Source organism: Helianthus annuus, chromosome 9, assembly GCF_002127325.2.
Source record: "Helianthus annuus cultivar XRQ/B chromosome 9, HanXRQr2.0-SUNRISE, whole genome shotgun sequence".
Classification (NCBI taxonomy): Eukaryota; Viridiplantae; Streptophyta; class Magnoliopsida; order Asterales; family Asteraceae; genus Helianthus; species Helianthus annuus.
In genome coordinates this window covers 163,031,594-163,059,238 of record NC_035441.2, presented here as the reverse complement: position 1 = coordinate 163,059,238, position 27,645 = coordinate 163,031,594, and the positions used below count along the sequence as shown (strand labels likewise).

Below are 27,645 nucleotides of genomic sequence, written 5' to 3'. Positions count from 1 at the left end.
CATTCCATTGTGATGTTTGGTTACTCATATGTGAATAGAATGAATCATTACTTTGTACAATTTGATAAACAAAAAAAGATGAAGTAACGAAACACAACTGTATTAAAAACGACAAAAATATAATTGACTCAGTAATAATAATAATAATAATAATAATAATAATAATAATATATTAATGATAAAAAATTAATAATAGATTTTTGATATATATTAATATTAGCATGAATATTAATAAATATAAATATAAATACAAATAAAAGTATAAGTATAAATATAATAATAATAATAATAATAATAATAATAATAATAATAACAACAACTTTTTTCTTTCCATTCCTTGAAGGAATGGAAAAAAAACACCTACATACAAAGGAATAGAAATTATTATATTTGGAAGGAGTTCATTCCCTTGGAATGCTCCATTCCATTACCACATGATAACCAAACATGTTTATTTTCATTCCATCAAAATGATCCATTCCATTCCACCTTCCATTCTTTCATACCAAACGCTAAGAGTTTGAGTCTAATAGAAGACGTATTTAATATAATTTAAAATGTTAAAAAAATATAATTCTTTTGACGTGAACAATTTTGGCTTGACCCTAGCTGTCTTACCCTTCCCCATTTAACCTTTTTGCCAATTCTTATACGGCTCAAACTTTTCCAGATTTGGTGGCATCTCAATTCAAGTTTATTGTTAGGTATGATAAAAAAAAATTAAAAAGGACTATCATTTAATATAGAGTAAACTGCCATTTTGGTCCTTGTGGTTTGGGTACTTTTACCATTTTAGTTTAAATCTCAAACTTTTTAAATCTGAGTCTCTGTGGTTTCACTTTTATTGCCATTTTAGTCCAAAAGTTAAATTTGGCCAGATTCCCCAGCTAAAATCCTGATATTTTGTCTTTATCCTCAGGGGTATTTTAGTCATTGTAGATTTATTATAACTCAATATTGATTAAAAATAATAAAACCCAAAAATCTTTGACCCTACTTAAAGCACTCAACCCTGTTCAAAAACCCCAATTTGCTATCTGCTATTTTCTCCTATCTCTATGTCTCCTCACGCTTTCATTCCACCTGTATCAGTAATATGCCAACAAACCCTAGAACATTTCCCGCCATTCAGTCTGCTATCTTCTCCTATCTCTCTGTCTCCTCTCGCTTTCATGCCACCTGTATCAGTAGTATGGCCGCTGTACCGGAGAACGGCACCGTTGACGCTCCGCCGCTCAATGACAATGTCAAAATCGGATTCCAACGCCCGGAGATGTACTCCGAGAAACTTTCCGGCACCGCTATTGCATACAACTGTCATGTAATCCTTTGTTATAAGACTCATGAACAGTGGCCGTCGCGAGTTGAATCGTCTGACGCTCATCCGCTGCCGAAGGTGCTTGCCGGAGCTCTGAAAGCTCGGAAGAACGACATTCCTATGAAGGTTGGGTTACTTTTATTATGCGTATATGTGTTTATATTGTTTCGATGCGTGATTTTTGAATTTAATCTGGATTTTGTAGACTTTGTTGACGATATGCGACGAACGTGAAGGTACAGTGGTGGGTGGTCGGAGTTGAGTTTTTTTGTTGGATATGTTTACGGTGGTGGTGAAGGATGGGGAACAGGTGTGGGTTTGGGTGGAGGCAGAAGTGGGTTGATCATAACGGGTGGAGGTGGTGGCTGATTACGGTGATGGAGGTGGTTGATTAGGGTTTGGATTGGGGTTTTTGAACAGGTGAAGAGGGAGATGAGTACTTTAAATAGGGTCAAAGATTTTTGGGTTTTATTATTTTTAATCAATATTGATTATAATAAATCTACAATGACTAAAATAACCCTAAGGATAAAGATAAAATATTAGGATTTTAGTTGGGGAATTTGGCCAAATTTAACTTTTGGACTAAAATGGCAATAAAAGTGAAACCACATGGAACCAGATTTAAAAAGTTTGAGATTTGGACTAAAATGACAAAAGTGCCCAAACCACAGGGACCAAAATGGCAGTTTACTCTTTAATATACGTAACAGCCGGACAAATAAATAATTACTTGGCTTGCCGAACAATGAAGTTGTTGTGTATTTACAAAAAAAACTTCATACATTTGACTTCTAGGTTAGGTTCATTTGTGACAATCCCTTGATATGGAATTGTGTAAATTAATCGTAGCTTTTAACTATTAATACATAAGTGTAAATCAATGGTCAGGATTTGATGATGAAAATACACTAGTGTATTTTACGATTTGATGATTTAAATCAATGGCCAGGATTTTTTCAATTAGTTCACAAATTCGCTAGTGTTCACTCTAGAACCCCAACCTTTGCTTCTTATACAAATCAATGGTCAGAATTTGTTCACTTAGTTCACAAATACACTAATGTTCACTCTAGAACCCTAACCTTTGCTTCTTATATATATAAAATTAAATATTACATATGTATCGATTATTTTTTTCAATCATGGTTATAAATAGAGATGCAAGCGAGTCAAAGTGAACCTGAACTTGTTTAATTTACAATACCTTATTTCTATGGCTCGAACTCGATTCGTTTATTTAGAAGAGTTTATTTCTAAAGTTTGAGCTCAGCTTATTTTTATTGGATCTATACATTACTAATTTATGTATATTAGTTATAATTTGTATATATAACATAATATATATTATTTAGTTACTTAAATCATAAGTTTATATACTGTTATATTAATTAATAATAACTATATATTTAATATATAAAATAAAAATTGTACAACTAATAGCTTGTTTTGGCTCACGAACCAACTCAAGCTTGATAAATGAAGCTTGAGCCCATTTACTAACAAACTTATTTTTAAGCTAGGGCTCGAGCTTATTTAAGCTTTGTTCAGTTAGAGCTTTTAACGGCTCGATCTCTAGTAGCTCTCGAACGCCTTGAATTTCAAGCTGACACACGTGGCATGCCTTAAATTTTGACTAAAAGGGCAAATTAGTCATTTGTGTATAATCCATTTAACCTATTAGGAAACTAAGGAACCTGAACCGATGAACACCCATTTTTATTAATACTCTGCTTTTTTGGTTTGAAACCAAATCGAACTGAATTCAGTTTCCGTCGATTTTAATTTCACCCAAAAAAATAATTAAAACCGAGGAAACCAAAACAAGGAGAAACCCGAAACACGAACTGGATCACCCATCAAAAAATTATTATGTTTTAAGCTATTGGAAAATAGCTTTGTTAAAATATTATAGCAGTTGGATTTTCAATTTTCTTTTAGTTATTTTAATTTTTTCAAAGAATAATCATTTTTATTTCCTTGGAATTAGATTGTATTGATTATATATATAGTCCTCAATGATAGTTATGAAAATACTAATCACTTTAGTTTGAAATAAAAGAGAGAAATATGATTAGACCATGTGTAGTGGAGGGGGAAAATAATGCCCCCAAGTGTGGGCATTTTACGCCACGTGGCGGTCCAGTCAGCAAAGGGGCATTATTGGGCGTTTTAGAAAAATGGGTGTAGTGGGGATGGGGCATTATTGGGCATTATTGGGGCATTAAATAAAAAAAAAAGAAAAAAAAAGAAAAAATCTTATTGGATAGGACAAGGGAGATGAAATCTGATTGGACAAAGGCAAAGGGTGTTGGGCGTGGTTTATAAAACGCCAAAGGGGCTTTTTTTGATTTTTTGCTTAAAAAAACGCCCCATGTAATGGTACATGGGCGTTTTCAAGCGTTTTTTTTGAATTTTTTTTAAAAAAAACGCCCCACTACACAGGGTCTTAGTTTAAAGGGGAAAAGATCAAATAGGAAGTTAATTTTCGCTAGGAAGGATAGGAAGCCATAGGATTATGACATGTGGCAAATTTTAAAATAAAGAGAAAGGGTATTTTAGTCAATCCAACTCCTTCTTCTTCCTTTTTCAAAACCCAGTAAATTCAAAAACCCACCATTTTCAAAACCCATCATCTTCAACTATTTCTTCACTTTCTATCTCAATAATCACTACATTATAGTGCGATTTTCATCACCAATCAATGATTCAGAACCCGATCAACGTGTTCTTTAGCTTTTTTTGAAGAAAACCCAGTTTAATTTCATAAAAAAATCTCGTTTTTTCCGGTGATTTTGGAGATAATCACTCGATTCGTTCGATTCGAGCGTTGATAAGTGTTTCTATCATTCAAAATTTGTCAATTGATGAAGAAATCGGCTTCGATCCATGTAAGAAATTCTTTAATTTCATTTTCATGATCTGGGTTTTTGATTTAGTCATTGCGTTTTACAATCTTTGCGGGGGTCCGGGGGCGGCAGCCCCCGGTAGCGGGGTCCCAGGGGCGGCAGCCCCTGGCGGGGTCCAAGGGGCAGAGCCCCTGGCTGGGGTTGAGCTAAAAACGCATCAGAAAAATTAATTTTCCATAAATTGGCTCATTTCGAAGACAGTAATTCGTAGACAATTCAGACAGTTCACAGTGACACATTTTTTAGGTGTTTTCAGTCCATTGCGTTTTAGAATGAGTCATTTTTAAGTGTTTTCTGGCCATTGCGTTTTACATATAAGACATTTCTTTGTGTTTTTGGTGCATTGCGTTTTAGGTAAAACACATTTTTATGTGTTTTTTGGCCATTGCGTTTTACAAATAAGACATTTCTTTGTGTTTTTGGTGCATTGCGTTTTAGGTAAAACACATTTTTATGTGTTTTCTGGCCATTGCGTTTTACAAATAAGACATTTCTGTGTGTTTTCTGGCCATTGCGTTTTACATATAAGACATTTCTTTGTGTTTTTTGTGCATTGCGTTTTAGGTAGAACACATTTTTATGTGTTTTCTGGCCATTGCGTTTTACAAATAAGACATTTCTGTGTGTTTTTAGGCCATTGCGTTTTACAAATAAGTCATTTCTTTGTGTTTTTGGTGCATTGCGTTTTAGGTAAAACACATTTTTATGTGTTTTCTGGCCATTGCGTTTTACAAATAAGACATTTCTGTGTGTATTCTGGCCATTGCGTTTTACAAATAAGTCATTTCTTTGTGTTTTTGGTGCATTGCGTTTTAGAAAAATGTCATTTTTTAGGTTTTTTTTTTCATTGCGTTTTACGTAACTAGTGGTTTTCTATTGCGTTTTACGCAACTGGGTTTTAAATTTTTTTTTTTTAAATATAGCAATAGTATACTCGTTTTAAAGATAAAAAAACGCTCGTTTTTTTGGTGCAATTTTTATAAAAAAATAATGTCGTATGAAAGAGTTATTAACGTTTAAAAAATGGGGGGGAATTGGAGGAGAGAGAAACTATTGGCTTGGATTGACTAGAATACCCTTGAACAAACTCACGCGCCTCTTTTATTCCTTTCAATTTCCCTGATTTAATCTTAGCCCTTGATTAACTTAATGGATGGTCAAGATCACTTCCTATCCTTCCTAGCCAAATAAACTTCCTATTGTATCTCCACCCTAGTTTAAAGAGAGATAATTTTTAATTGGTTTCATCAAAAGTTTATGGATGGCTTATAAAGTGTTTTTTTTTTTTTTTTAAAGATTTATCATATTATTAAATACAATTAATTAAATATTACTACATTAAGGCTGTGGCTCTCGTAAAGGCATATCAGAAATTGTAAAAGGAAAAAAGGAAAATGGCAGGAGGGGCTGTAAAGGCAACTGCTTTCCTCCAACGACCACCACTCATACTCCCACACCGTCATCCGGTGAACCACCTTAATGTTCGCCGGAGATTCGCCGGAGCAAATTCTATCAATCTAACCAATTCATTTGCTTGTAGATGTACAACCACAAATGCTGCCAGTGGTGTGTTGACAATTGCACCATTGGAGGTGAACACGATCAAGGAAACATGTAGCAAGTGGGAGTGGAGAGGCTACACTATTAATTACTTCAAGTACCAAGGGCAAAATGGTCAGAAATCCAACCCTCCCTTGCTTCTTGTTCATGGTTTTGGTGCTTCTGTTGCTCACTGGCGCAGGTATTTAGTTACGCCTTTTCATGTGTTGTTCAGTTAGTTAATTTCAGTTGCCAGAAGAATGAGAAAACATAACTTGTGTTTTTCAATATTGTGGAAATGAATTTTATGTATATGTTTATAACTCGTTTTCGATTTTCGAATTTGGGCCGTAAGACCATGCGTAATGGTTAATGCCCCTTAACAGGCATTTTTCACCACATCAGCATTATACGGCCATTAGAAAAATGTGTAATGGTTAATGCCTCTTAGTGCCCATTTCTTTCGATGCTTTCCATTTTTTTCTCCTCTTTGGGTATTATTATAGAAATGCCCTTCCCTCTTCATGCCCAGAGGGATGGTGCTGGGGGCATTACATTCCCCTTCCATGCCCCTATAATGCCCATTACGCACGGCCTAACAATTGTGTACTCTTTCCATACCGATTGCTTTAGCAAATGCTTCAACTCGTCCTAAAGTTTAAAGCATCTACCAGGAATATCCCGACGTTAGCTCAGACCAGTACAGTTTACGCCATTGATCTTCTTGGTTTTGGGGCTTCAGATAAACCAATCGGTTTCGCATACACCATGGAAACATGGGCACAGGTATATACATTTCTTTGTCGGTGAAACATCTATGCATGTTCAACTTTACAAAATCCAGTTTTATGCACCATGACAGTTGATATTGGATTTCTTGGAAGAAATTGTCCAAAAGCCCACAGTGCTTGTTGGGAACTCTGTTGGAAGTCTCGCGTGTGTTATTGCTGCTGCAGGTGTGTTTTGCGTTAATTTTGCACATATTGTGGTATCTTTCTTTCAATGTTTTTTTTTTTTTTTTACTGTAACCAGATGCTCAGAATTCACTGGTTAAAGGGCTTGTTCTGTTAAACTGTGCGGGTGGCATGAACAATAAGGCGATAGTTGATGATTGGCGAATTAAGCTTTTATTTCCTTTGTTATGGTTTATTGATTTCTTGTTGAAGCAAAAAGGAATTGCATCTTTCATCTTTGAACGGGTCAGACAAAGGTTCTACATTTTATTTTATAATATTTTGTTATGTTATTTGTTATATTTGTACTTCACACTTATATTAGAGAGTTAGGTTTTGTAAATTATCCACCTTATAACTTGTACAACTTATGCAGAGAGAGTCTTAGAAACATCCTGTTATCAGTTTATGGAAACAAAGACTCTGTTGATGATGATCTCATAGAGGTACTTGTCATTTCTCATCTTTTTTTTTCTATTTTTTGTGTTTATGATAAAAATGTGCATATTGCAACAGATAATCAGGGAACCAGCACTTGATGAAGGGGCACTAGACGCCTTTGTCTCCATCGTGACCGGGCCACCAGGGCCGAACCCTGTTCACTTGATGCCAAAAATTAAACTTCCCGTCTTAATCCTGTGGGGTGATGATGACCCGTTTACGCCTCTTGACGGGCCAGTTGGTAAATACTTCTCATCCCTACCGTCGAAAGTCCAAAATGTTAACCTCTCTGTTTTACAAGGTGTTGGACACTGCCCTCATGATGACAGGCCGAATTTGGTTCATGAAAAGTTGGTCCCATGGGTGGCCGCTCTTTCTTCTTCATAAACATATTCATGTATTGATGATTGTATAGGTCCGTCAGTTCATATATTCCAATGTTATTGGCATTACACGCTGTAAAAGTACATTGGAAAACCGAAATCTACGGTACATTTTGACAACATTACATGATGTAAGAATCAAAGAATCAATGGTAAATTAACCCGACCCACATGGAAGAACATGACGTGTTGTAAGCATCAACTCACATGTAGCATCAATCATTAACCATCTCTTTCTGTCGTCCTCGTGTTCCTATGGGCTGTGTCTATGCTCTTTTCATTCCATTGAGGCATTGACACAGCCATCGATAAATACGCTCTTCAAAATTTTTCAAACACACTATGATACATCTTTTTTGAATATTTACAACTTAATTATCCACTGCCTCCAGCAACCTCGGCTGCACGCTGCCTCATCATCTCCATTACCGCCGCCCTCCGCCTGCCTTCCGCCTGTTGTTGCAACCTTCTCAAATGTTCCTTCAGATCTCTGTAGGCATCACCCCAAACAAACACATTAAAAAGATATAAACCCAATAGCTTTTCTTTAAATTTCTCATAAATGAAACAAACCTGCAACGTGGTACGTGACATTGGGATTCTTTACATGCTCGCGCATGAAGTTGAAGCAAATACCACATTTTCTTGCAAAGCACACATCCACCAGAAGCGCGTGTTTTGCAATTAATCCCGTGCCTGAAAAGTCCCTTTACTTTTCTACAATTTGGATACTGACAAAGTGGGGACCGACACTGCGATGCATGTACCAGCAAATCAAGCATTTTCCTAAGCTGCAATACCAACACAAATATAAAGTGATTATCTTGAATCTTTCTTTATAAACAAAACAGAAAATGAAATTAACATATATATTTACCTGTACAACACGTTGTTGGCGAGCTTCTTTATTCTGTGCGTCGCGTTCAGCAATGGAGACATGAGGTGTCAACTTATGAGGATGATCAATTCCACCATCTTTGTGATAACAGGAATTGCAGACATCAAAGTCGGGACAAACATCACAACGCCAACCTTGTCCTGTTTCTATGTCATTATGACATCTGTTGCATGTTGTCACAAATGCAGGTGCAGTAGGATTATGAAGATGATATAGTACCATCATTGATGAATGTTTTGCACGGCGAAGTGTATCGTATTGATAATGATTTCCTTGACAAAGACTAAGAAAAGCTTGTCGTGTATCGAAAAATTCACTCTCGAGAATTTCGTCTTTATCTATCGTATCTACTGGCACATCATTGATTTCAATCTGCAAATTTTACCATTATTTTCAATCATAAACTCATAATCATGATCAAAATATAATAATCAATGGAATGGAAACATGAATTCTGAGGAACTTACAGGATAAAGAGGATGTTTTTCCCTATGATTGATAGGATGTCTCTCTCTATCATCAAGTTTTTGTTCAACTTCATAACACCTGTAATTCATAATCACAACATAACACATTAATTATTATTATTAACAACCCTCTCCATCTCACTATTCACTCCAGCCAACCATGTGCTGCCATGTGGCGACCAACTGTTTTCTTCTTTTTTGTCTTTTGCTTGATATTTTCATTTACGCGCCTATACTTTATTAAAGTTCTCATGCAGCCCCTAAACAAAGTTACTTTTTCCCCTTCTTTGAGTCTTTGACGACTATACCGAGTGCCAGTAATGTACTGATACCGCGGCAACACGCGGGGTAAAAATTAAAATACTAAAGTTATCATATAGTCTCTAAACTTCGCATGTTAGTGTTTTTTTTCTCACTAACGTGACGAGCCAAACCGACTCCCGCCGCAACGGGCCGGGTAAAATTACTAGTTACATTTATTTTAACAGGAAAAGAAAACAGGTATAAATTTAGAAACCAAATATTTGATTATGTGTTGAGATATTATGCTGCTTACTTGTCACAGATCTGAAACTTCTTACACTGGTTGCAAACCCAGCGATTTCCAGACACCATAAGAATACAGCAATGAGTGCACGCATGCTGCAAGTGAACCATAATGAAATCTTCCTTCATTGGGGATATTGAGTCACCAAGCTGCGCACCAAACAGTGTAAGAAAAAGAATATAAAGACATTTATGAAGGCTTGATGCTAATAATTATGAGGGTAAATTATAAAAACTAAATAAAAAATATAATAAATTATTACCCTGCGCATCAATAGCAGGTCTTTAGATGCATTCCCGGAAAGATCAGTTTGACCACAAGCTTTCAGAGTTCTTTTTGTCATAGACTTTTTTACGAAACCTTTCTTGTTTTGCTTTCTTCCTTCCTCTTCTTGACGAATCTGAAAGATCATATCTTCAGCAGCACCGGGCCAATAATCACCATCAAAGTAAGGTAATCGAGCCGCAGTTACTTTAGCTTTGCATTCACCAGAAGATACAAAAAAGTGATCGTACAGATTAGTCAGACCAACTACAATATTTTCCTTCGAAGCTTTTCTCAACATCGACAAATACCTGTTACACATGCTCATGTCACGTAAATGCATCAAGAATAACAAATTTAATAATGTCTAATATTACAAAAATGATGTAATGCACACCCTCACCATTCTCTTAGTTTATCAGATTTTGGTGTCTTCTGAATTTCGGGATGGCAATACAAGATATAATCTTCACCCTTCAATGGAGGGCAAGCCCATATGTAGCAGCTTGTGAATCCACGTAATTTGCAATATTCTAGGTAACCTATCTGTACACATAGAAAGATAATGGGTTCACATAAAGGAAGATTTAATTTAAAAAAAAAAAGAAATAAAACAAAAAGAACTTGCCAGAATTTCATGATATACAAATGTACGGAGAGCTTCCCCTGTAACAGCCCTAATCTCGGGCCTAAAGTACTTGACTGAATCCAAATAAGATAGATAAACCCGACGATGATTTGGCTGTTCACACTCTGCTCCGAATTCTTGAACATACATCCCAAAAAGACATACTTCAACACCTTCAATTTTCTGAAACAACAGAACTACCTAAAACAAGCAAACACAAGTTGTTTACAGATGATGTCATAGAAAGAAATGATGTCATCATAAATACTACTATTTTTAAATACCTTAGACTTATACCCAAATTCAACAGGGTAATTTTCATCTTGAAAGATCTCAAGAAATCGTGGTTTCACTTCCAATTTCTTGTCGACAGACGACACAACTCTAACAACAAGTGATTCTGCTCCAGGAACCTGATATAACCAAAATTTAACAAGCAATAAGAATTCTAATCTTCTATAGGTAAACTTAAAAAACCGAGTAAAATGTCATTTTCGTCCCTAAGGTTTGGCTATTTTTGCGACTTTCGTCCAAAGGTTTGTTTTTTCGCATCTGGATCCAAAAGGTTTGAAATCTTGCCATTTTCATCCAACTCGTTAATTTCATCCAATGTTTTAACATCGAGTCAAGGGTATTTTCATCATTTTAGACATTTTTAATTAAATAAACCTTCTTCATTCGGAAATACCTCTGACTTAACGTTAAAAAAATGGATGAAGTTAATGAGTTGGATGAAAATGACAAGATTTCAAACCTTTTGGATCCAGATGCGGAAAAACAAACCTTTGGACGAAAGTCGCAAAAGTGGTCAAACCTCAGGGACGAAAATGGCATTTTACTCTAAAAAACCAGAAGAATTATGACAATTGACATCACCTCATCATAACTTTTACCATGGACCCTCGCCCGCTCGAGTCTCTCCTGCTTCAATTTTCCAAACAGCCTGCTTTCTATGTGATCACTTAGTATAGTTCTAGGTAAATCTTTTGCTCCAAGTACAGCACTCTGGGCTAACGGTATTCTCTCTCCTCTTTCAACTTCTTCTACGTAACAATTTGGACAGGTGTACTCCGCCTGCCCACCGTCATTTCTTCTACCGTTAAATAACGCACATATTTGATGCTGCCATGCTTCACATCTGTCACATTGAACCCACTGCACAAAACCCACAAAGTAAAACAATTGTTCAAACAATCAAGCAAATAAATAAACAACACACGCATATGCAAATATACGTATATTATATATCATACCCATTCTTCTGTTTCCTCGTCATTTTTCTTTTTCTCCAATCTAGCTTTCAAAATATTAGTTCCATCAACATTAATAGTATCCCCACGGGCATCATTGTAGCAGGGTATACAGAAATAGTGTCGAGTGTCGCCAGTCCCAACGGTGTAAAACATTGCATTTCTTTTGATTCGAGCACCACAAGGCGTGCAATATGTAGGCGGTGGTTCAAAAGTGAGTTTTTCAACAGCACATAATTGACACGAATTCTCACTCATCGAGTGTTCTAGCGCTTGATTCTTTTCTACTTTCGCTTTGCTCTGTACAACAACATAGTCAATACCATAAGATGAGAAAAAAATAAATATAAAACGGTGGCTCAAGGGTATTTTAGTAATCTCACCTGGCCAACCCACTGCCTGAGACCAGAGATATGCTCCCGAACCTGCTCTGGTGTAAATAACTCTATCATTGATACTCCCTTTATATTTGCCTTTCCAGATTTGGTTCCAGAAATAGTTTCAGTAGAAACCATTAGGTTTTCCGGATTAGGTGGGCCTTGGCCCGAACCCGCATCGATCTCAGTCTTAACAAGCTCCTGTTTAGGTAAAACAGTGGCTTTATCAGGCACAACTGGAGCACCTTTGGACTTTTGGTTTTCAGAATCTTCCACGTAATCTTGTTTCGGACTTGCAAGCAAGGAGCTTGTAGGAATTTCCAATTTTACCCCCGTAACCTCAGATTTAGTAGTTGTTGTATTGGTATCACCAGTTTGATCCTGAAATTGAGATGCACTAGGGACAGGAACCGGTATGGCAGTATTTTGACTTTGAGTTTGAGTTTGAGTTTGAGTTTTGTTTTGGCTTTCAGCAGCCAGTGATTCTGATGATGGTTCTATTTTCATTCGTTTCGAAGTTGGATTCACATCTTGTGAAGTTTCAGCAACAGATGGACTCATCTTCGTGGTATGATGATCATTAGCATCTGCACGTGGGGCCCCTTTCAGTTGCACAAATTGTTTTACGGGGACACAAACAGGACAACTAGCATCCCTACAGCGCCTATAATGACGGAGTAAACGTTTTGTTCTTAGACAACGAGGAATAGGGCATTCAAGATCCTGACATGATGTCATATGATTCAAAAGGTTTTGGGCATTGATGCAATTGACTTCTAGACATTTTCCAGGTGGATGAACGCATTTGCGAGCATGCGTCAAGAATAATAACCATCTTTGTTGATTCTTGAACTGCAATTCACGGTTTGGATCAACAGATTTAGAAATAGCCCCAGAGTTTGGTGGTTCTACGGATTTTTTGGCAGCACTTTGATAAGTAATAGATCCTTCTGAAGAAAGATTGTTCCTTTGAGCTTGATCTTGATCTTGACCCGTTATTCTTTGGCTAAACTCTTGTTTGACAATTTGCTCTGATACGTTGTTACCTGGTACATGTGGCACTTCTTGAGACCTTGAATGCCATCGACCCTGCGTTACAGATCCGGGTTGAACCCCTATCGAGCTAGTAATACCGTTTTTAACGTCAACAAACTGGTCTTCCATAGAGTTCTCTTGAAAGTGATTAATTGTATGAGAAGACTGGAACTGGTCAGAGACCTGTGATTGACCGCCAGGATCAGGTGTCAGCTGAGATTGACCATATGAATAATGCTGATTCTGGTGATATTGCTGTTTATGTTGACTTTGAATTTGACTTTGATTTTGATTTTGAAGATGTTGCTGCTGAAAATTAAGAGGCTGTTGTAGTGAATGCTGAGTTGAACTAATTAAAGGTTTCATATTTGACGCCTGTTGAGTGCTGACCAAATTTGACTGATTCACCATCAACGGAGGGCTTGTTTTATGTAATGCATGCAAGCTTATTGAGTTCATGTTCTGATTATTCATCACTGAAGTGGCAGAATTTGTGGGAACATAAAAGTTTCCAGATCGAGAAGAATCAGCAGTGTTACTTCCATAGTTAGAAGCTGTCACATAGCTTTCCGAGGTTCCCAAACCATTCATAATAGGCAGATTATTATTACCCATTATTCCTACCCCACTGTTTAACGACCCGTTTGCAAACCCGTTAGCTTTCTGATGGATACTAGACCTGATTCCCCCACCCATATGGCTCCCAAGGTTATGTAATATCCGGCTGTTTTGACCACCAACTTGCGGCTTTTGTTGCAGCGGTTGCGATACGGATGTGGAGTCAATCGTTGATAGCCCAACACCACTGTTAGAAGAATCCATATTCATGTAAGATTGATTACTGGTGCTTTGATTGTTACTAAATCCAGGAGTCGGTATCATTTGGCTAGCGCTGGCAATTCTTTGTGCACCCATTGACGAAATCAAAGTGTTTCCACCTGCATTGTTGGAGAAATTTGTCGTAGACTGTTGATAACCATTAGGCATTAAGTTCCCTGTGTTGCCAGCTGGCAGCACCATGTTATCCATAGATGATGATGCACTTTGAGGCATGCCCGGATTTGGAATCATAGTTCCCATGCGAACGGAAGTATTTCCTTGTTGCTGATATTGTTGATTGTGATTGTTAAGAGGGAGGCGTTTAATCAAAATATGTAAACGGTTTTCCAATGTATCTATATTCATGTATTCTTCCTACATAACAAAAGAAAATGAAGGGTTCCGAATGTCAATATAGAAACATGCCTAAATAGATTTTTAAAAAAAGAGTGAATCAATGAAAAAAAACCTTGGTGGTTGCAGTTTTAAACAGGCCTTCTTCTAAGCGTCTAACAATGTCCATCACCTTCTTTTGAGGTATCTCTTGAGTTTGTTGTCGACGCATCAGAAACTCATAGCTACAGAAACACATAATAGATATTATCAAGGTTAAAACGTCAAAGATCACATTACACCTGCATGCATGCACATGTATACGCGCACACACGCGCACACACGCAAAAAAAAAAACATGCTTACATTCTGTCTTGTATATAACGCCGAGCTTTAATAAGCCCAGGCTCCATGTTGACTGTACCACGTTGGCCACCAGAGCTTTGCATTATGGTTTGCTGATGTGGCACAGCAGACATTGAAGTCCCAGGTTGATTAGGTACCTGTCCGGAGAACTGTCCGGACATATGTGAATGTAAATTCATCTTATCCTGTCAACTGATAGATATCATATCATACCACAGAAACAACACTCGAAATGTTCTATAAACACAAAATATCGGACTGTGATGCTTATCCTTTAGTTAAGCTGCTTCGGTTTTCCTGAGTAAAATCATAATACGAAATAAAAACTTCAGTAAAGGCAGAATATGACTGTACATGAAGAATAAATTGTCTTTCCATTAACATAATATATGTTTAAAACTATCATGTTTAAAATGATGATTACAGCGTGATGTCAGCCCTTATGATCTGTCTTTGGTCTCTTTGTATAAATGAAACATTTTATACATCAATGATGAAAAGCCACCTATACATACAGACATATATCTACATTGTTTATACATATACAAACACACACATGTCTACATACATACATACATAGTATATATAGACAGATGTGCATGCATCCACATACACATCCATACGTATACATCCACCAGTACAAATGTGTGTGTATATATATATATGTTGTAGTTCCGGCTCCACAAAAAACTGCTAAAAACATGATAAAAGAATTGTCGGAAGATGGGGTCAATTGTGAACAACCATGCATTACCAACCCAATACACAAATGTGTTTGGGCTACAATCTATGTCGCAGCAAAGGGTCAAGAGTTTCGCCCAGATGTTAGCTCCAAAAAAGAAGCCCGTAGATGGACAGTTCAGCGAGTTGGATCATCCATCGCCCCGCAACCTGCCATGACCCGTTTCAGCCGGCAACCATCCCCACGTTGTCGTCAATTCAGTTTTGTTATCTTTTGAAGCTTTCGGTCCATGTTTTCTAGTCAGTTGGTTGTTAGATTATGTTTAAGTTATAATGAACCCATAAATAGAGGTCATGGGTTAGTGGGCAGGTTAATTTCCAGTATTTCCTACAAGTATTATTTTTAAGCATGTTTTTAATAACAAAAAGGAGGTGGTGAATTTGTTTGTGTAATACTTCTGTTACTCTCTTGAGTTAACCAATAGCCTTAGCGACCTCGAACTTGGCAAATCGAGTAGGTGAACTAAGGTGCCAAGTTTTGGCATTGGTGGTGAATCTGTATGTCTGTAACCACTAACCAGTGACTACAGCTGTAGCCCGATTGTTAGTTAGGTGATAAATCATGTCAGAGAGGTGAAACTCTAGTATAGTAAATCATGTCTTATTCGCTCATCCCAAGTCAATTTGGGTCTACCTCTACTCCTCCCATCTACAGTGAGGATTTCCACTACTCTAACTGGTGACATGACCTGCCTCCTCTTCATATAACAGATGAGTCCTACATTAATCCGCCGAGAAAAAGAGAAAACCACCAAATTTATGATGAAGTTTTCAGTTTTGTGTACTAGCAATAGCGATCTTTATAAAGCTACACATGATATAGGTCTACTAAAAACAGAGATACATCGCATTTTAATTAGTTCTCAGGGCTCGGTGAAATCCATAAACACTCATCAGTTCATAAATATAGAAACTAAAATCCTAGTTCCTTCCATCTCCAGCCAAACATCCCCTAACCCGTTAACAACCCAAGAATATAGTTACATCCTCCTTACTTTGCAGAAAGAGTACACTTTCAAACTTTAGTATCAAACAGGCTATTACAGTAAGGATTCTCAAAAGCTCACTAATAACTACATTCACCTTCAAGAAGCTACAAAAACGATTTCCGGTCTATAATCATAAGACATAACAAAAAAAAAAAAAAGAAATCAAATCCTATACAACAAGTTCCTAACTAACTCCAGCTAGCTACATCACATCTATAACACCAATGAATGATATCTCAAAATCTTATTGCTAGAAACAAATGTGAACTAGCGCATTAAAGTATTAAACCCTAATCTAAACCATTAATCATGAAAAATCAAGTAAAGCTCTGTGCTAAAACTCCACATGTAACAACACTGTATCATCGTAATCTCATATAAGCTAAAACAATATTTAAAAATCATTCTACTCTGTAACAGATGAACTGAATCATACTTCTTTGCATCAATGGATTGCAGTTACGTGAAACCCTAATTAACGCAATTGGTCTCAAATTGAAATAGTGAAACAGAAATAGATACGAAGTAAGGATGAATTTGAGGAAGATAGAGGATAGATCGCAGTGTGAATACCTTAATTTGATCTTAGATTTGAGTATTACGATTGATGAACAGTGTAAGAAAGAAACCCTCACGACTGACTTGCATAAACGAGAGACAAAAGGGGGTGAAATTTGTCGGGCTTAGTTATAACCCGATAAGTTACCGGCTATCCGGGTTTGGGTATGGAAAACAGTTCGGTTTCGGGTCGGGCCTTATTACGACCCGTGTCAGTTTATATTTGTTATTTTTGGATTGTATTTTCTGTTGGTTTATGTAAAAAGTAATAAAAATCTCTTGTAGTTGGTCTAAAAACCATGCGGTGTGGGGATCGTCCTTCACCGGCGCTGCACGTCCCGGTCCGTCGCACACCGCCCCCGTCCTTTCGTTGCGTCGCTGGCGTCCATCTGTAGACGTTGGAGACGAGCCCATTGATTGGGTGATGGTGGGCCCCCTTAGTTCTTCTCTCTCTCTCTCCTTTATTTTATATATTAGATTTTTATTATTTGATGGTCCCCACACCTTTGGGTAGTCCCCTTTGGATGGTCCTTCATTGAATGTGACGTGACGGATAGTTCCCAAAGGAACTACCCAAACCATACCCTATAGTCTAAAGGATTTGTTTGTTTTGGTGCATTTTATTAGCTTGGAGGTGTATGTTACTTGCATATTGTATTGTAACCTTACAAAAAGCAACTATAGCCATCACCAATTGACTCCCACCCTTTCACGCAACTAACATTTAATTTTCATCTTCTACGCACCGTTTCGCACGCGCCTCTTCATACAATTATCAACATACCATACAACCAAAAAGTAACGGACACACTGTTTGAAAAAAAAAAGGATTAATGCACCGTTAGAAAAAAAAATAGTGACGAACGATTGCCAACATACTACACAAATGGAAACGGACCGACGTAATGTTTCGATATATACACTTCCTAGCGTTTACTTTCTTGCGCTTTTTCAATAATAACCTCCAATTTTCGTTTTCTATTTAAAATTCATCCAATTGTTTTGCTTATTCCAAATTTGATGAACCGTTTCCTCTTGCTTTGTTATTATTAGTTATTCCAAATCTGATAGACGGTTTCCTCTTGCGTTATTTTTTACGTCGATAACAATTTGAAAATTATGCGTTGAGTTGTTGTTATTATATTTGCACATTCTCCGTCGCTCTCATTATCGAAATTCTAGGGTTCAGTGCAGTATTCATCGTTCATTTCAGTTTAAGCATGTTTTTTTGTTCTTAATTAGCATTTTTGTAATTACGATGATGCAAAATGTTAATTCAAATGGCCAATATTTCATGCCTTTCCATGACTGTCGTTTCTTCATTCTTGAATTGCGATTCTTTTATTATCGCCATTTTTCATTGTAAATTTGCATATCGTACAATTGATTCAAGCATATGCCTTTTCCATGATTGTCATTTCTTTCCTTCTTGAATCACGCTTACCATGTGTTGATATTTTTCCTTTTGAATCTTGATATACAAATTGAAATTGGGTTGACATTGTGAAGCATTTAATTTTTAAACTTTGTTAATTGATTAATGTATACATAATAGAGATAGAAGATTGGTTTCGTAAGGTTGCAAAGGGGGCGTAAATCGGTTATCTTAAAGTTTGTGATTTATTTTGATGTCACTTTTAGGATATTGTATTATTGTATTTTAACTTCGGTTGATACAGTCATATTCAATTCTGATATTGGTTGTTCATATTGATATATCATTTGTTTGTTATGGTATTTTTAATTATTGATATTTAATCTATTCATGAGCATAGATGTGTGATTGATTATGTGGTTAAAAATTTGGTGATCCTGTGTTTAGATAATTTGTATAATGGGGTGCTAAGCAGATAGAGCAATCGGAGTTGTTTGTGTCATCAGTCGAGGCATCTCTTTTACGAGGCATCAAGGCCAGAATAAACAAATGTTGGAAAAGTCACGAGGACGTCGTCCGCAAGTGCTTGAGAGAATGTTATGAGGTGGTGGTCGTCGTCGGCATGATGGTGAATGGTTGTGTTACCGAAAGCGATAGTGGTATTGGCTTGCGGCTTTGGGCGAGAGCACATGCCAATCTTGTAGATGTAAGACCCGTAGCATAGGGCGATGACGAGGAAGAGAACTACAAGGAAGAACCCAAAGCCGTAGGGGACTGTTACTTCGGTATTTCCGGTGTCCCTGGTGGTGTCGGGTGGTTCTACGACGTTTATTGTGGTGTTCGTATTCGGAGGGTTAGGGGATATTTGTAATGTTTGGTTGTTTATATATGTGAGGAAGTGGGAATTGAAGAAAAGGTCTTTAACATAAAGCCGAATGAAGCTTAAAATTACATATACATATAACCAAGGGAGGTGCATACATTGTTTTAGAAATGTATTTCTTAATTTTTTGTTCGTGGAGGTCTTTGTTATACTAGAATGGCAAGTAGGTTATTGCCGTACTTCCTTAATAGATAATACTACTGTTATTATTTGAAACTTTTGTAATGGTTTTGCATCTCTTATATGTATCTTTTTTTACAAGTTATTTTTACGTGGTTTTACGGGTGGTTACAGCGTTCCGCCAAACTCTAAATAAAAAAAAACTTCCACAATAAAACTATATGCATTCTGTTTAAGTTGAGTAGTTCAGTCGGGTCGGGTAAAAAGGTCAACAAGTGTAATTAAAAGGATCAGTTTGTGCCACAAACACTTTTCGTCGGTTTTTGAAGCTTTTTATATACAGTTTTAGCTTTAATTATGTCCCGTCGCAACGTGTGGGTTGACGTTAACTCGTTATAAAATTAAATTTTAAATAAAAAATAAAAGATTGTGTGTGTATATATGCATATATATATATATATATATATATATATATATATTCTTTAGTTTATGTCAAAAGTTATAAAGATCATCCTAAACTTTTAATAGTTACTCTAGAAGAATTTGGTTGTTTTGGACTTTGGTTCGTTTTATTAGCTTGAAGACTTTAAAACTATCTCCATAACCAAAAACTTTTCTAATGGTTTGGCTTAAGATGTTTTTGAAAGAGAGAGAAGGTGAAGGGAAGGAAAGAGTGTGTGGATAAGTTTTTGTGCCGGAACCTAAAAGCGAATGTTGCGAGGGGAAGAAGGATAGAGGGAGGAAAGAGAGTCACTTTTATGGTTTGTGAGAGGGGCAGGAGAGAGAATAAGTGAGACAATGTCATAATGTCACCTCACTCATTCTTAAAAATATAAAAACGTCAACTATTGTGGATGGGTAAAGAGCTAAAAACACCTCTCACAAACGTGTCTAGTCCGCCGACACATTAGTTTTACGCTTATACTTCAAAAACACTCATATTTCAAAAGTTAAATCATTATACATTTTTGTTATTTTACCCAATTACTAAATTTGTAATAATAATAATTAAAACAAATGTGATGTACAAATCGTTAAAAGTACATGATGTAAAATTAATTAATGCAATCCCAAACAAAATCAAAAAAGAAAAAAAAAACAAATGATGCGGAAGATGGCATAGGTGAGAGGAGCACAAGAGTGTTAGTGCCATCATATGATGATGAATGATGATCCAAATTTGAGGGCTGTCATCCCCTTCATCAACTTGTTCATGGTAACCCTCATGGTGGGAAGTGAGGTTTTGGTTTTGGCTACAAAAGCTTGCGATTTGGCGAGGGATTGTTCGTGGCGTTGTAGAGTTTTCTCAATCTCTTGATTCCGTGTCATGATGAACACTTGGGAGCCAAGGATAGATGTCTCTGATACCATTGTTATGGTATAAAGTATAAACCGAGATGCAATAAAGAAGAACAAACAAAGCTAGGAAAGGAGTAATACTTTAGATTCATTGCATGAAAGAAATAACACTAAGCTTGTAACTCCTAAACTCACCCCCAAGAACACATGCATAACAAGAAAATAGTGGACGTAAAATAACAAAAGGAAGGTACGAAATAACATAATTTAGAATTTAAACCTTTGATTAATATTATCGTGACGATAGGTTCTAGATGAATATCATTGTCGCCTCTCTGCTTGGCTCTCTCTGGACACTCATGCCTCTTCATTCCAATTCAGGTGTCCTATTGGAATCGAATTCTTGATTTTGAAATTGAATTCAGGCAATAAACCATGGAATTGAAAGTCATATTTTCGAAAAAGTTCGCAGAAAGTCATCTTTAGACCATATGCTGGGAGTGGTTTTTGACTTTTTGTATTTGAGGTTCAACATATTCTAATAAATATGAAAACTGCAGTTTGTCTTATTACATGAGCAAAAACATTGCTACTTCGTCTTTTTTTTAGTTTTCCTCTATATTATTCTTTTCTATTTTCTGATTTTCTATCTGCCTTTATTCAGTTTTCATATTTTACTTTAATTCAACTAAATATTTACATTTAGGAAATCTAAAACCGGATGAGTTCATCAGTTCATGAGCAGGCCTTGAGAAGAATTACCATGGCCCACCCGTGTCCATTCCTCATAGAAACGGACCAATGTTGGTCCGGACCAGTGGACCAATGAAGGGTAATTGCATCTCTAAATTGTCATGATTTCCTTAGATTTGCACCAATAGCATTACACTATTATACAATTTCAACAAAACCACACTGTCACATGACACAATATCCATTAGCAAATACATCCAATTTGCTTTCAACAATTCAAATTTCAATAAATAAGTTTAAATATATAATGTTATGCATTTCATTATTAAGAAACACTTGAGCCAATAGCATGCAAATCCATCATCAATTACCTTGTTGGAGTCTCAAGGTAAAGTCTTTCAGAGACTGAACAACAGCTTTTAGCCTTTCTTTAGCTTCAGCATCGATTAAATTGCCATCACTATCAAACTTTGCAGGAGGTTGGAACGCATTTATGACAAACTCGGGCTTGTTTATGAAATGAAGATCAAGAAAAACTCCAATTTGGCGAAGATGGTACTGTGACCGTCCTCCACCAAAGCCCCCTCCAGCACTTACGATAGCAGCAGGCTTAGTCGCCCACACATTTGGTGGCCTTGATGCCCAATCTATTGCGTTCTTTAAAGGTGCTAGAGCAATGAAAAATAAACATCTGTAAGTACCAGATTCAGAAGATGAACAAAGCACTATATGAATGATCAATCATGATATACACTAATACATATTTTCAAACGAAACCTTACGTAAATAATTACATACACAAGTGCAAAAGAATGAGTAAACAGTGATGGATGAAACTAGGGGTGTAAACGACGCAGGGCGCTCATGAGCTACTCGAGATCGGCTTGCTAAAAGCTCAAATCGAGCCGAGCTTAAATGAGCTCGAGCTTAAAAATAAATTTGTTTAACTAAAACAAGCCCAAACCCGAACTTCACTTATCGAGCTAGACCCCAACTTGAGCCTAAAAATAAGCTTGTTCTAACTGAAAATGAGCCTAGGCCCGAATTTCACTTATCGAGCCAACCTAAAAGAGCCTAATGTCTATATAAATTTTAATTAATATATTAAATATATATATATTTATATAAAAAATAATATGCAAAAAATTATTATAAAATAACAAAATAAAATATATTATGTTTTTTTATTATGCTCCCTAGCACTAGAAGTTATCCACTTCTTGACTAGGGTCCAACGGGTCATCCACCGCAATTGTTCATCCCCAGGGGGGTAGGGGTTTGTCTTTGGAAGATTAGGGTTCGCAATTCAGAAAGGAGTGGCGGCGCAGCTTGTTGCCCGTCTACCTTTTGTTTTGATGTAACTTGGCAAGTTTTTTGGTTATGTATGATATTTAAGTTTATATATATATATATATATATATATATATATATATATATATATATAAAGTTAAAATTAATATAAAAGATAATAATAAATTTATATAAGTTAACAATAAATAAAAAAAGAACAAGCTCGATCCGTTTCATAATTTCAATGAACCGGCCCATCTTGGCTCGCTTACACCCCTAGATGAAACATTGCCTATAACCTTTACAGCAAGCAAAATCATCACACCAAATTATCCAAATGTTCACCAACAGATACAACTGAATGAAATTAATGAATTTGCCACATCATCATGAAATTTGTTCACTCTTTTAAGCAAAAGAAAAACAGTGAGACATGAAAACTCAGACAAGTGTCTTCCTATCAGTTATCAAAATCCTCAAATTAAACTTGCAAACTGAAGTGAAAGAAACAAAGTAAAGTTACCAGTGATGGAGTAATTATATTCAGGAGAGGCAAAGAGAAAGCAATCAGACTGAAGAATCTTCTGACGAAACGCCTCAACCACCGGCGGATACTTTCCGTTCACTTCCAGATCTGTATTCAGCATCGGCAGAGGCGAAATGTCGATGTACTCGATCGCGATTCCATCTATCGATCCGCTCAACTCAATCGCTGCAAATAAACGAGGCATATTTTCAACTGCAATTACAAAGAAGTTTGTGTTGAGAAAAGTACCAGATCGAAGAAGGCCAGCGTTGTATGAAGCTTTGCGAAGAGATCCACATATTGCCGCAATTTTGATGATTGGTTTAGTTGCCATGGTGGATGGATGCTGCAAACTCGTTGGTCGTCTGTCGGTCTGTCTGGTGGCTGTTATATTCTTATTTTTTTCTTTATTTTTTCTTTAGTGTTGAGTCAAGTATTAGAATAATAATATATTATATAAGTTGCTATCCGTTCTATTCCTATGTAATTTAAAAACAAGATTTTCATGATTTCGGAGAGATTCATAATTCATCCCGTTTCGGCTTTCATTTTCATGTACCAAACATGACCTATAACATTATTCATGATGGAATATCATTTGGATACACCTGAATGATGACATTACCTATGATAGAGATAGAGTTCTACACGAATCGAATAATCATGAATGCAAATTTTCTTTTTCTTATTTTGTGTCTATTCCCTTAAACTATGGGGTATGGTCCCCCACCTCCACCTCACCATCAAGAAGAAATGGTTCTCCCATTCATCCCTTCTAATAATATTAAAAGAGAGAGGTTCTTCGGGGTAGACAGGGTGAGTCCCTGAGCTCACCGAATTATGCACGGAGGGGCGGTGTTCCCCGACGGGGAAAGGCTCCGCATCGGCTCCCGACCACCTCCCAGAGACTACACCCACCCGTCTTAAGTTAACCAAATGAACACAAGTTGTTGATGTTCGCTTTTTTAAATGTTTGTTTAAATTCATTCATTTTAATAAATAAAGGAACATCTATGAAAATATATTATTTTATAAAGCAAATTATCATAAAAGATATTAAAGTTAAAATAATACACCAACTTTGTATTTTTACGTATAAATGTATTATCATAAAAGATATTAAATGTAGGATCATGATACGACCTGACGAGTCGATCAGAAGAGTGCTCAGACTGAATCAGAGGCGGAATTCATTGATTCAGTCTTTGTTTAGCTTGATTTCACTATTTAACGTCTCTTTTATTGATCTGCTAACAATTTACAAGCTCTGGAGACAAACTGGCAGGGCTTCGCCGTACCACACAAGATCACACCTCTACTCCTAATGGTTTCGCTCAAGTGACCCTTTATATAGGGTGAAGGTTTCGCTTATGCATACATGACATATAAGCGAAACTACTCCTAATGACACATAAGCGGAACTATCCTAGTGACACATAAGCGAAACTATTACTAAATCATGATTTCTCGATTTCCGTGCATGATACAAACAGCCCTAACCTAAGACTCGAACTAAGATGTAGTCGACAGACAACTGCACCAACATTAAAGTTAAAATAATGCACACATATATTATCTGTAGGCTGCGGAAGAGCTTGAACGAAAAATCAGTGGGGGCCGGACTTTTAAAAATCCAATACATATTACACTACAAAAAAAATCAGAAAGTTTGTTTAAAATTAACACTACGAGTGAAAAATCAATATAGGCTGGGGCGCCCATGGACCACCAAGAACCTCCGCCATTGTTTGTAGGGAGACACATACATGAATGAACAAACTACACGTAGCTAAATAAATGATTTGGAAGTTAGTTGTTTTTGTTCATTTTACTAAACAAACATAATTGATGTTCATTTGTTTAGTAAGGACAGAGACATAAACAAACTCGACCCAAATATATTATGAGAATGGATCTAATAATGAGATTTAACTCGGGTGAAACTTGAAAGTAAAGGTTTATGGAGACTTAAGATGTGCACCTATAGGTTTTTATTTGGGAAAGTGACAAAAGATAAATATTGATCAAATAAATTCTACCAAAATAAACATCTAAAGCGTCTAAATTTAGGGAACACATGAAAAGGCATCCACTTTAAAACGTGACATTTGTCCCAATCGTCTTAAAAATAGACTCTAAATTATGATGGACCTACCCTGAGATTAGGGGTGCAAACGAGTCGAGCCGAGCCCGAGCTCAGCCAGGCTCGAGCTCGAGCTCGATTAACTTATGAGAGCTCGGGCTCGAGCTCGGCTCGATTCGAGCTTTGTTTTCAAAGCTCGAGCTCGGCTCGGGCTCGGCTCGTTTATTATTAAATAAAAATAATATAAATAATAGACTTTTTAGGCTTGTGAGCTCGATAAGTAAAGCTCGGGCTCGGGCTCGTTTACTAAATAAGCTTATTTTTAGGTTCGAGGTCGGCTTGTAAACAAATTTAAATAAGCTCGGCTCGATTCGGCTTGTTTACACTAAGGCTCGATAAGGCTCGATGAGCCTAACAAGCTTCACATATGAGGCTCGAGCTCGGGCTCGATAAACAAACGAGCTTTGTTTTGAGGCTCAAGCTCGGCTCGGGCTCGATAAGGCTCGGCTCGTTTTGAGCTTTTTCTTGAGCCGATCTCGAGTAGCTCGCGAGCCGCTCGGCTCGTTTGCACCCCTACCTGAGATCCAATAGAAAAAAGTCACGAGTCTAAAGAGTCTACACAGACTCTATATCTGGCATGCGTCTGAATTAGATTCTACAAATTGTATCAGATGAAGAGTCTGGATTATAAGTGAAGTCTCTATGTCCTTTTCTTCTTTTATTTACGATCGATTTTCCCTTATGATTTTTAAATGAAGATAACTTTTACTACAATAATATTTTTTTAAAATTACACCAAATTTAAGACCATTTTATTTTATTTTATTTTATTGTATTTGGTGTATTTTTTTTGATGTTACGGTATGAAAAAAATTATGCTAGGGAAAATAAAAGAGGGAAAGGCTATACGATCTCTTCCTCCATGTGAAGTTTCTATGCGTTTATTTTGGTGATTTGGGCAAAGTCAAAGTCTATTTTGGTGAATTTCCAGCTTTTTACTTTTGCCGAATCGGTTTGTTTCGGGTTTGAACCGGCTTTTTGAGGGGCAAAAAGGATCCGCTTTGCTTCGCTTCGCTTTGGCATTGACCAGTATCAAGGTTGTTAAATTAATAAGCACGTGTTAATTCATGTTGCAACATATATTATCTTGGTTGTTATAAAGTTGTTATATAGCATAAGTTGTTGTAACAGTTTTATAACTAGTTTTGTGAAATAAGTGCAGTTTATAATACTTGAAGGGCTGAGATGCAATATCTAAGGGGATTGACGAGGTATGGTACTTGACCCGACCCGAGCGGTCGGACTTTCTTGCTATTTATCACTTTTATAGTAATTATATATTATTATTGTGTACTAACCCGCGAAGCCCAGCGCGTTGTAGTTTATGCTACACTAGGCTGTGGGCTCGTAGAGACAACCCCTAACTGGGTCTGGCCCATTGAGGTTAGGGTTTTTCCCATATCTCCTATATAAGGAGGCCTCCACCTCCTTATTAGGGCATGAGATATAGGGCAACACACTTTTGTAGCTGGAAATAGGGGATTTCTTCCTCTACCGGCCGTCTCTACATTGCCTACGTTTCTCTTTTCTTCTTATTTGCAGGTCTAGGATGAAGCGGAGAAGACGGGGTGTGGCCATATTCGTATCCATCATCGTAGAAGTACCGACCCGTTCGGATTACTCTTTTACATTGGCGCCATCCGTGGGACCCATGGATCACAACTCGTTTGCTTCTCTACTTCATCTTTCAGATCTGCTTTCCTGAGTTTTACAAACGGTTCTCGATCAAAAACTTCAGGTTTGACTTTTCTTGCAAGTGTTAGGTTGATTTTCTTATACACTTGATATGTGCTTTTCCAAAACTTTAAACAAGAATTTTAATAGAAATCCTCCAGATTTTCTCACACTAAAATTCTTTTTTCATCAAGATTCCTAGATTTGATACTTGTACAGGTTAAGAACCACATCTTGTGGTTCTTCTCTTCCCAAAGTTCTAGATCTGTGTTCTTGAGAAATCCGCACTCGAAATTTGTTTCAGATGTGAAACTTTAATTTGTAGCAAAAAAAAAGGGTAAAATTTGGATCTGAAACCGAAGTTTTTGTTTTGCGATAAACCTCAGATCCCATGGGATGATGTTTGTTTTCTTGTTTATCCTACAACTTGAGATCTATGTCCATCCTATCATGTTAATGTTAAATCATATTTTACATTATCTCTCTCATATGGTAAAAGTGAGTGTACAGGATAATGCATGATGTACAGGTAGGTGTTACACAACCCACCTTTTTATTACTTGCCTTTGACAACTAAATCGTGCATGATATCAATTTACAATTATACACGGTACAAGTTATGATGCATGGTGTACCCGTAAGCTAAATGCAAAGTGTATGTGATTAATGCCGCTGGATCAAAAACAAGAAACCAAGATCCACCGTTTTTTCAATTTTTGCTGGTTTGAAGTCGCGGGGGCGCGGCTTACCCGTGGACAACTTATATGCGGAGATAGACATGAACTATGCGCAAGCTTCTTCATTGACGGATAGCCATCCGTCATGCG

The 27,645-nt window shown here is 36.7% G+C and overlaps 4 protein-coding genes across 4 annotated transcripts; 2 read left to right on the top strand and 2 right to left on the bottom strand.

Annotated features, from left to right (window-relative positions):
* Window positions 1-1,116: 1,116 nt before the first annotated feature.
* LOC110876668 lies at window positions 1,117-1,580 on the top strand. The gene is made up of 2 exons (XM_022124833.2): window positions 1,117-1,444; window positions 1,524-1,580. Exons 1-2 carry the CDS (start codon window positions 1,193-1,195, stop codon window positions 1,578-1,580), a joined length of 309 nt encoding a protein of 102 aa, XP_021980525.2. The 5' UTR covers window positions 1,117-1,192.
* Window positions 1,581-5,585: 4,005 nt separating this feature from the next.
* On the top strand, window positions 5,586-7,723 carry LOC110879369 (pheophytinase, chloroplastic). The gene is made up of 6 exons (XM_022127818.2): window positions 5,586-5,968; window positions 6,441-6,552; window positions 6,629-6,722; window positions 6,799-6,976; window positions 7,096-7,165; window positions 7,236-7,723. Exons 1-6 carry the CDS (start codon window positions 5,622-5,624, stop codon window positions 7,545-7,547), a joined length of 1,113 nt encoding a protein of 370 aa, XP_021983510.1. The 5' UTR covers window positions 5,586-5,621; the 3' UTR covers window positions 7,548-7,723.
* Window positions 7,559-16,962, bottom strand: LOC110879368 (histone acetyltransferase HAC1). The gene is made up of 15 exons (XM_022127817.2): window positions 16,831-16,962; window positions 14,528-14,824; window positions 14,298-14,406; window positions 11,981-14,203; window positions 11,601-11,897; window positions 11,224-11,502; window positions 10,632-10,760; window positions 10,348-10,548; window positions 10,123-10,265; window positions 9,718-10,030; window positions 9,465-9,604; window positions 8,909-8,987; window positions 8,421-8,813; window positions 8,117-8,334; window positions 7,559-8,033 (listed from the first exon to the last, which is right to left on the bottom strand). The coding sequence occupies exons 2-15, from the start codon at window positions 14,704-14,706 to the stop codon at window positions 7,919-7,921; spliced, it is 4,818 nt and encodes a 1,605-aa protein (XP_021983509.1). The 5' UTR covers window positions 14,707-14,824; window positions 16,831-16,962; the 3' UTR covers window positions 7,559-7,918.
* Window positions 16,963-21,350: 4,388 nt separating this feature from the next.
* On the bottom strand, window positions 21,351-23,557 carry LOC110879371 (NADPH:quinone oxidoreductase). Its single transcript, XM_022127819.2, has 3 exons — window positions 23,251-23,557; window positions 22,999-23,187; window positions 21,351-21,853 (listed from the first exon to the last, which is right to left on the bottom strand). The coding sequence occupies exons 1-3, from the start codon at window positions 23,333-23,335 to the stop codon at window positions 21,549-21,551; spliced, it is 579 nt and encodes a 192-aa protein (XP_021983511.1). The 5' UTR covers window positions 23,336-23,557; the 3' UTR covers window positions 21,351-21,548.
* Between the last annotated feature and the right edge of the window lie 4,088 nt (window positions 23,558-27,645).

Coding starts and splice junctions, on each gene's coding strand:
- LOC110879371 (XM_022127819.2), bottom strand. CDS start 23,335: ATGGCAACTAAACCAATCATCAAAATTGCGGCAATATGTGGATCTCTT. Junction 23,188..23,250: donor CGCTGGCCTTCTTCGATCTG/GTACTTTTCTCA, acceptor GTTTATTTGCAG/CGATTGAGTTGAGCGGATCG. Junction 21,854..22,998: donor ATATAATTACTCCATCACTG/GTAACTTTACTT, acceptor TCATTGCTCTAG/CACCTTTAAAGAACGCAATA.
- LOC110879369 (XM_022127818.2), top strand. CDS start 5,622: ATGGCAGGAGGGGCTGTAAAGGCAACTGCTTTCCTCCAACGACCACCA. Junction 5,969..6,440: donor TCTGTTGCTCACTGGCGCAG/GTATTTAGTTAC, acceptor AGCATCTACCAG/GAATATCCCGACGTTAGCTC. Junction 7,166..7,235: donor TTGATGATGATCTCATAGAG/GTACTTGTCATT, acceptor ATATTGCAACAG/ATAATCAGGGAACCAGCACT.
- LOC110879368 (XM_022127817.2), bottom strand. CDS start 14,706: ATGAATTTACATTCACATATGTCCGGACAGTTCTCCGGACAGGTACCT. Junction 14,407..14,527: donor CGTTATATACAAGACAGAAT/GTAAGCATGTTT, acceptor GTGTTTCTGTAG/CTATGAGTTTCTGATGCGTC. Junction 10,031..10,122: donor TCTGATAAACTAAGAGAATG/GTGAGGGTGTGC, acceptor CATGTGTAACAG/GTATTTGTCGATGTTGAGAA.
- LOC110876668 (XM_022124833.2), top strand. CDS start 1,193: ATGGCCGCTGTACCGGAGAACGGCACCGTTGACGCTCCGCCGCTCAAT. Junction 1,445..1,523: donor AGAACGACATTCCTATGAAG/GTTGGGTTACTT, acceptor TGGATTTTGTAG/ACTTTGTTGACGATATGCGA.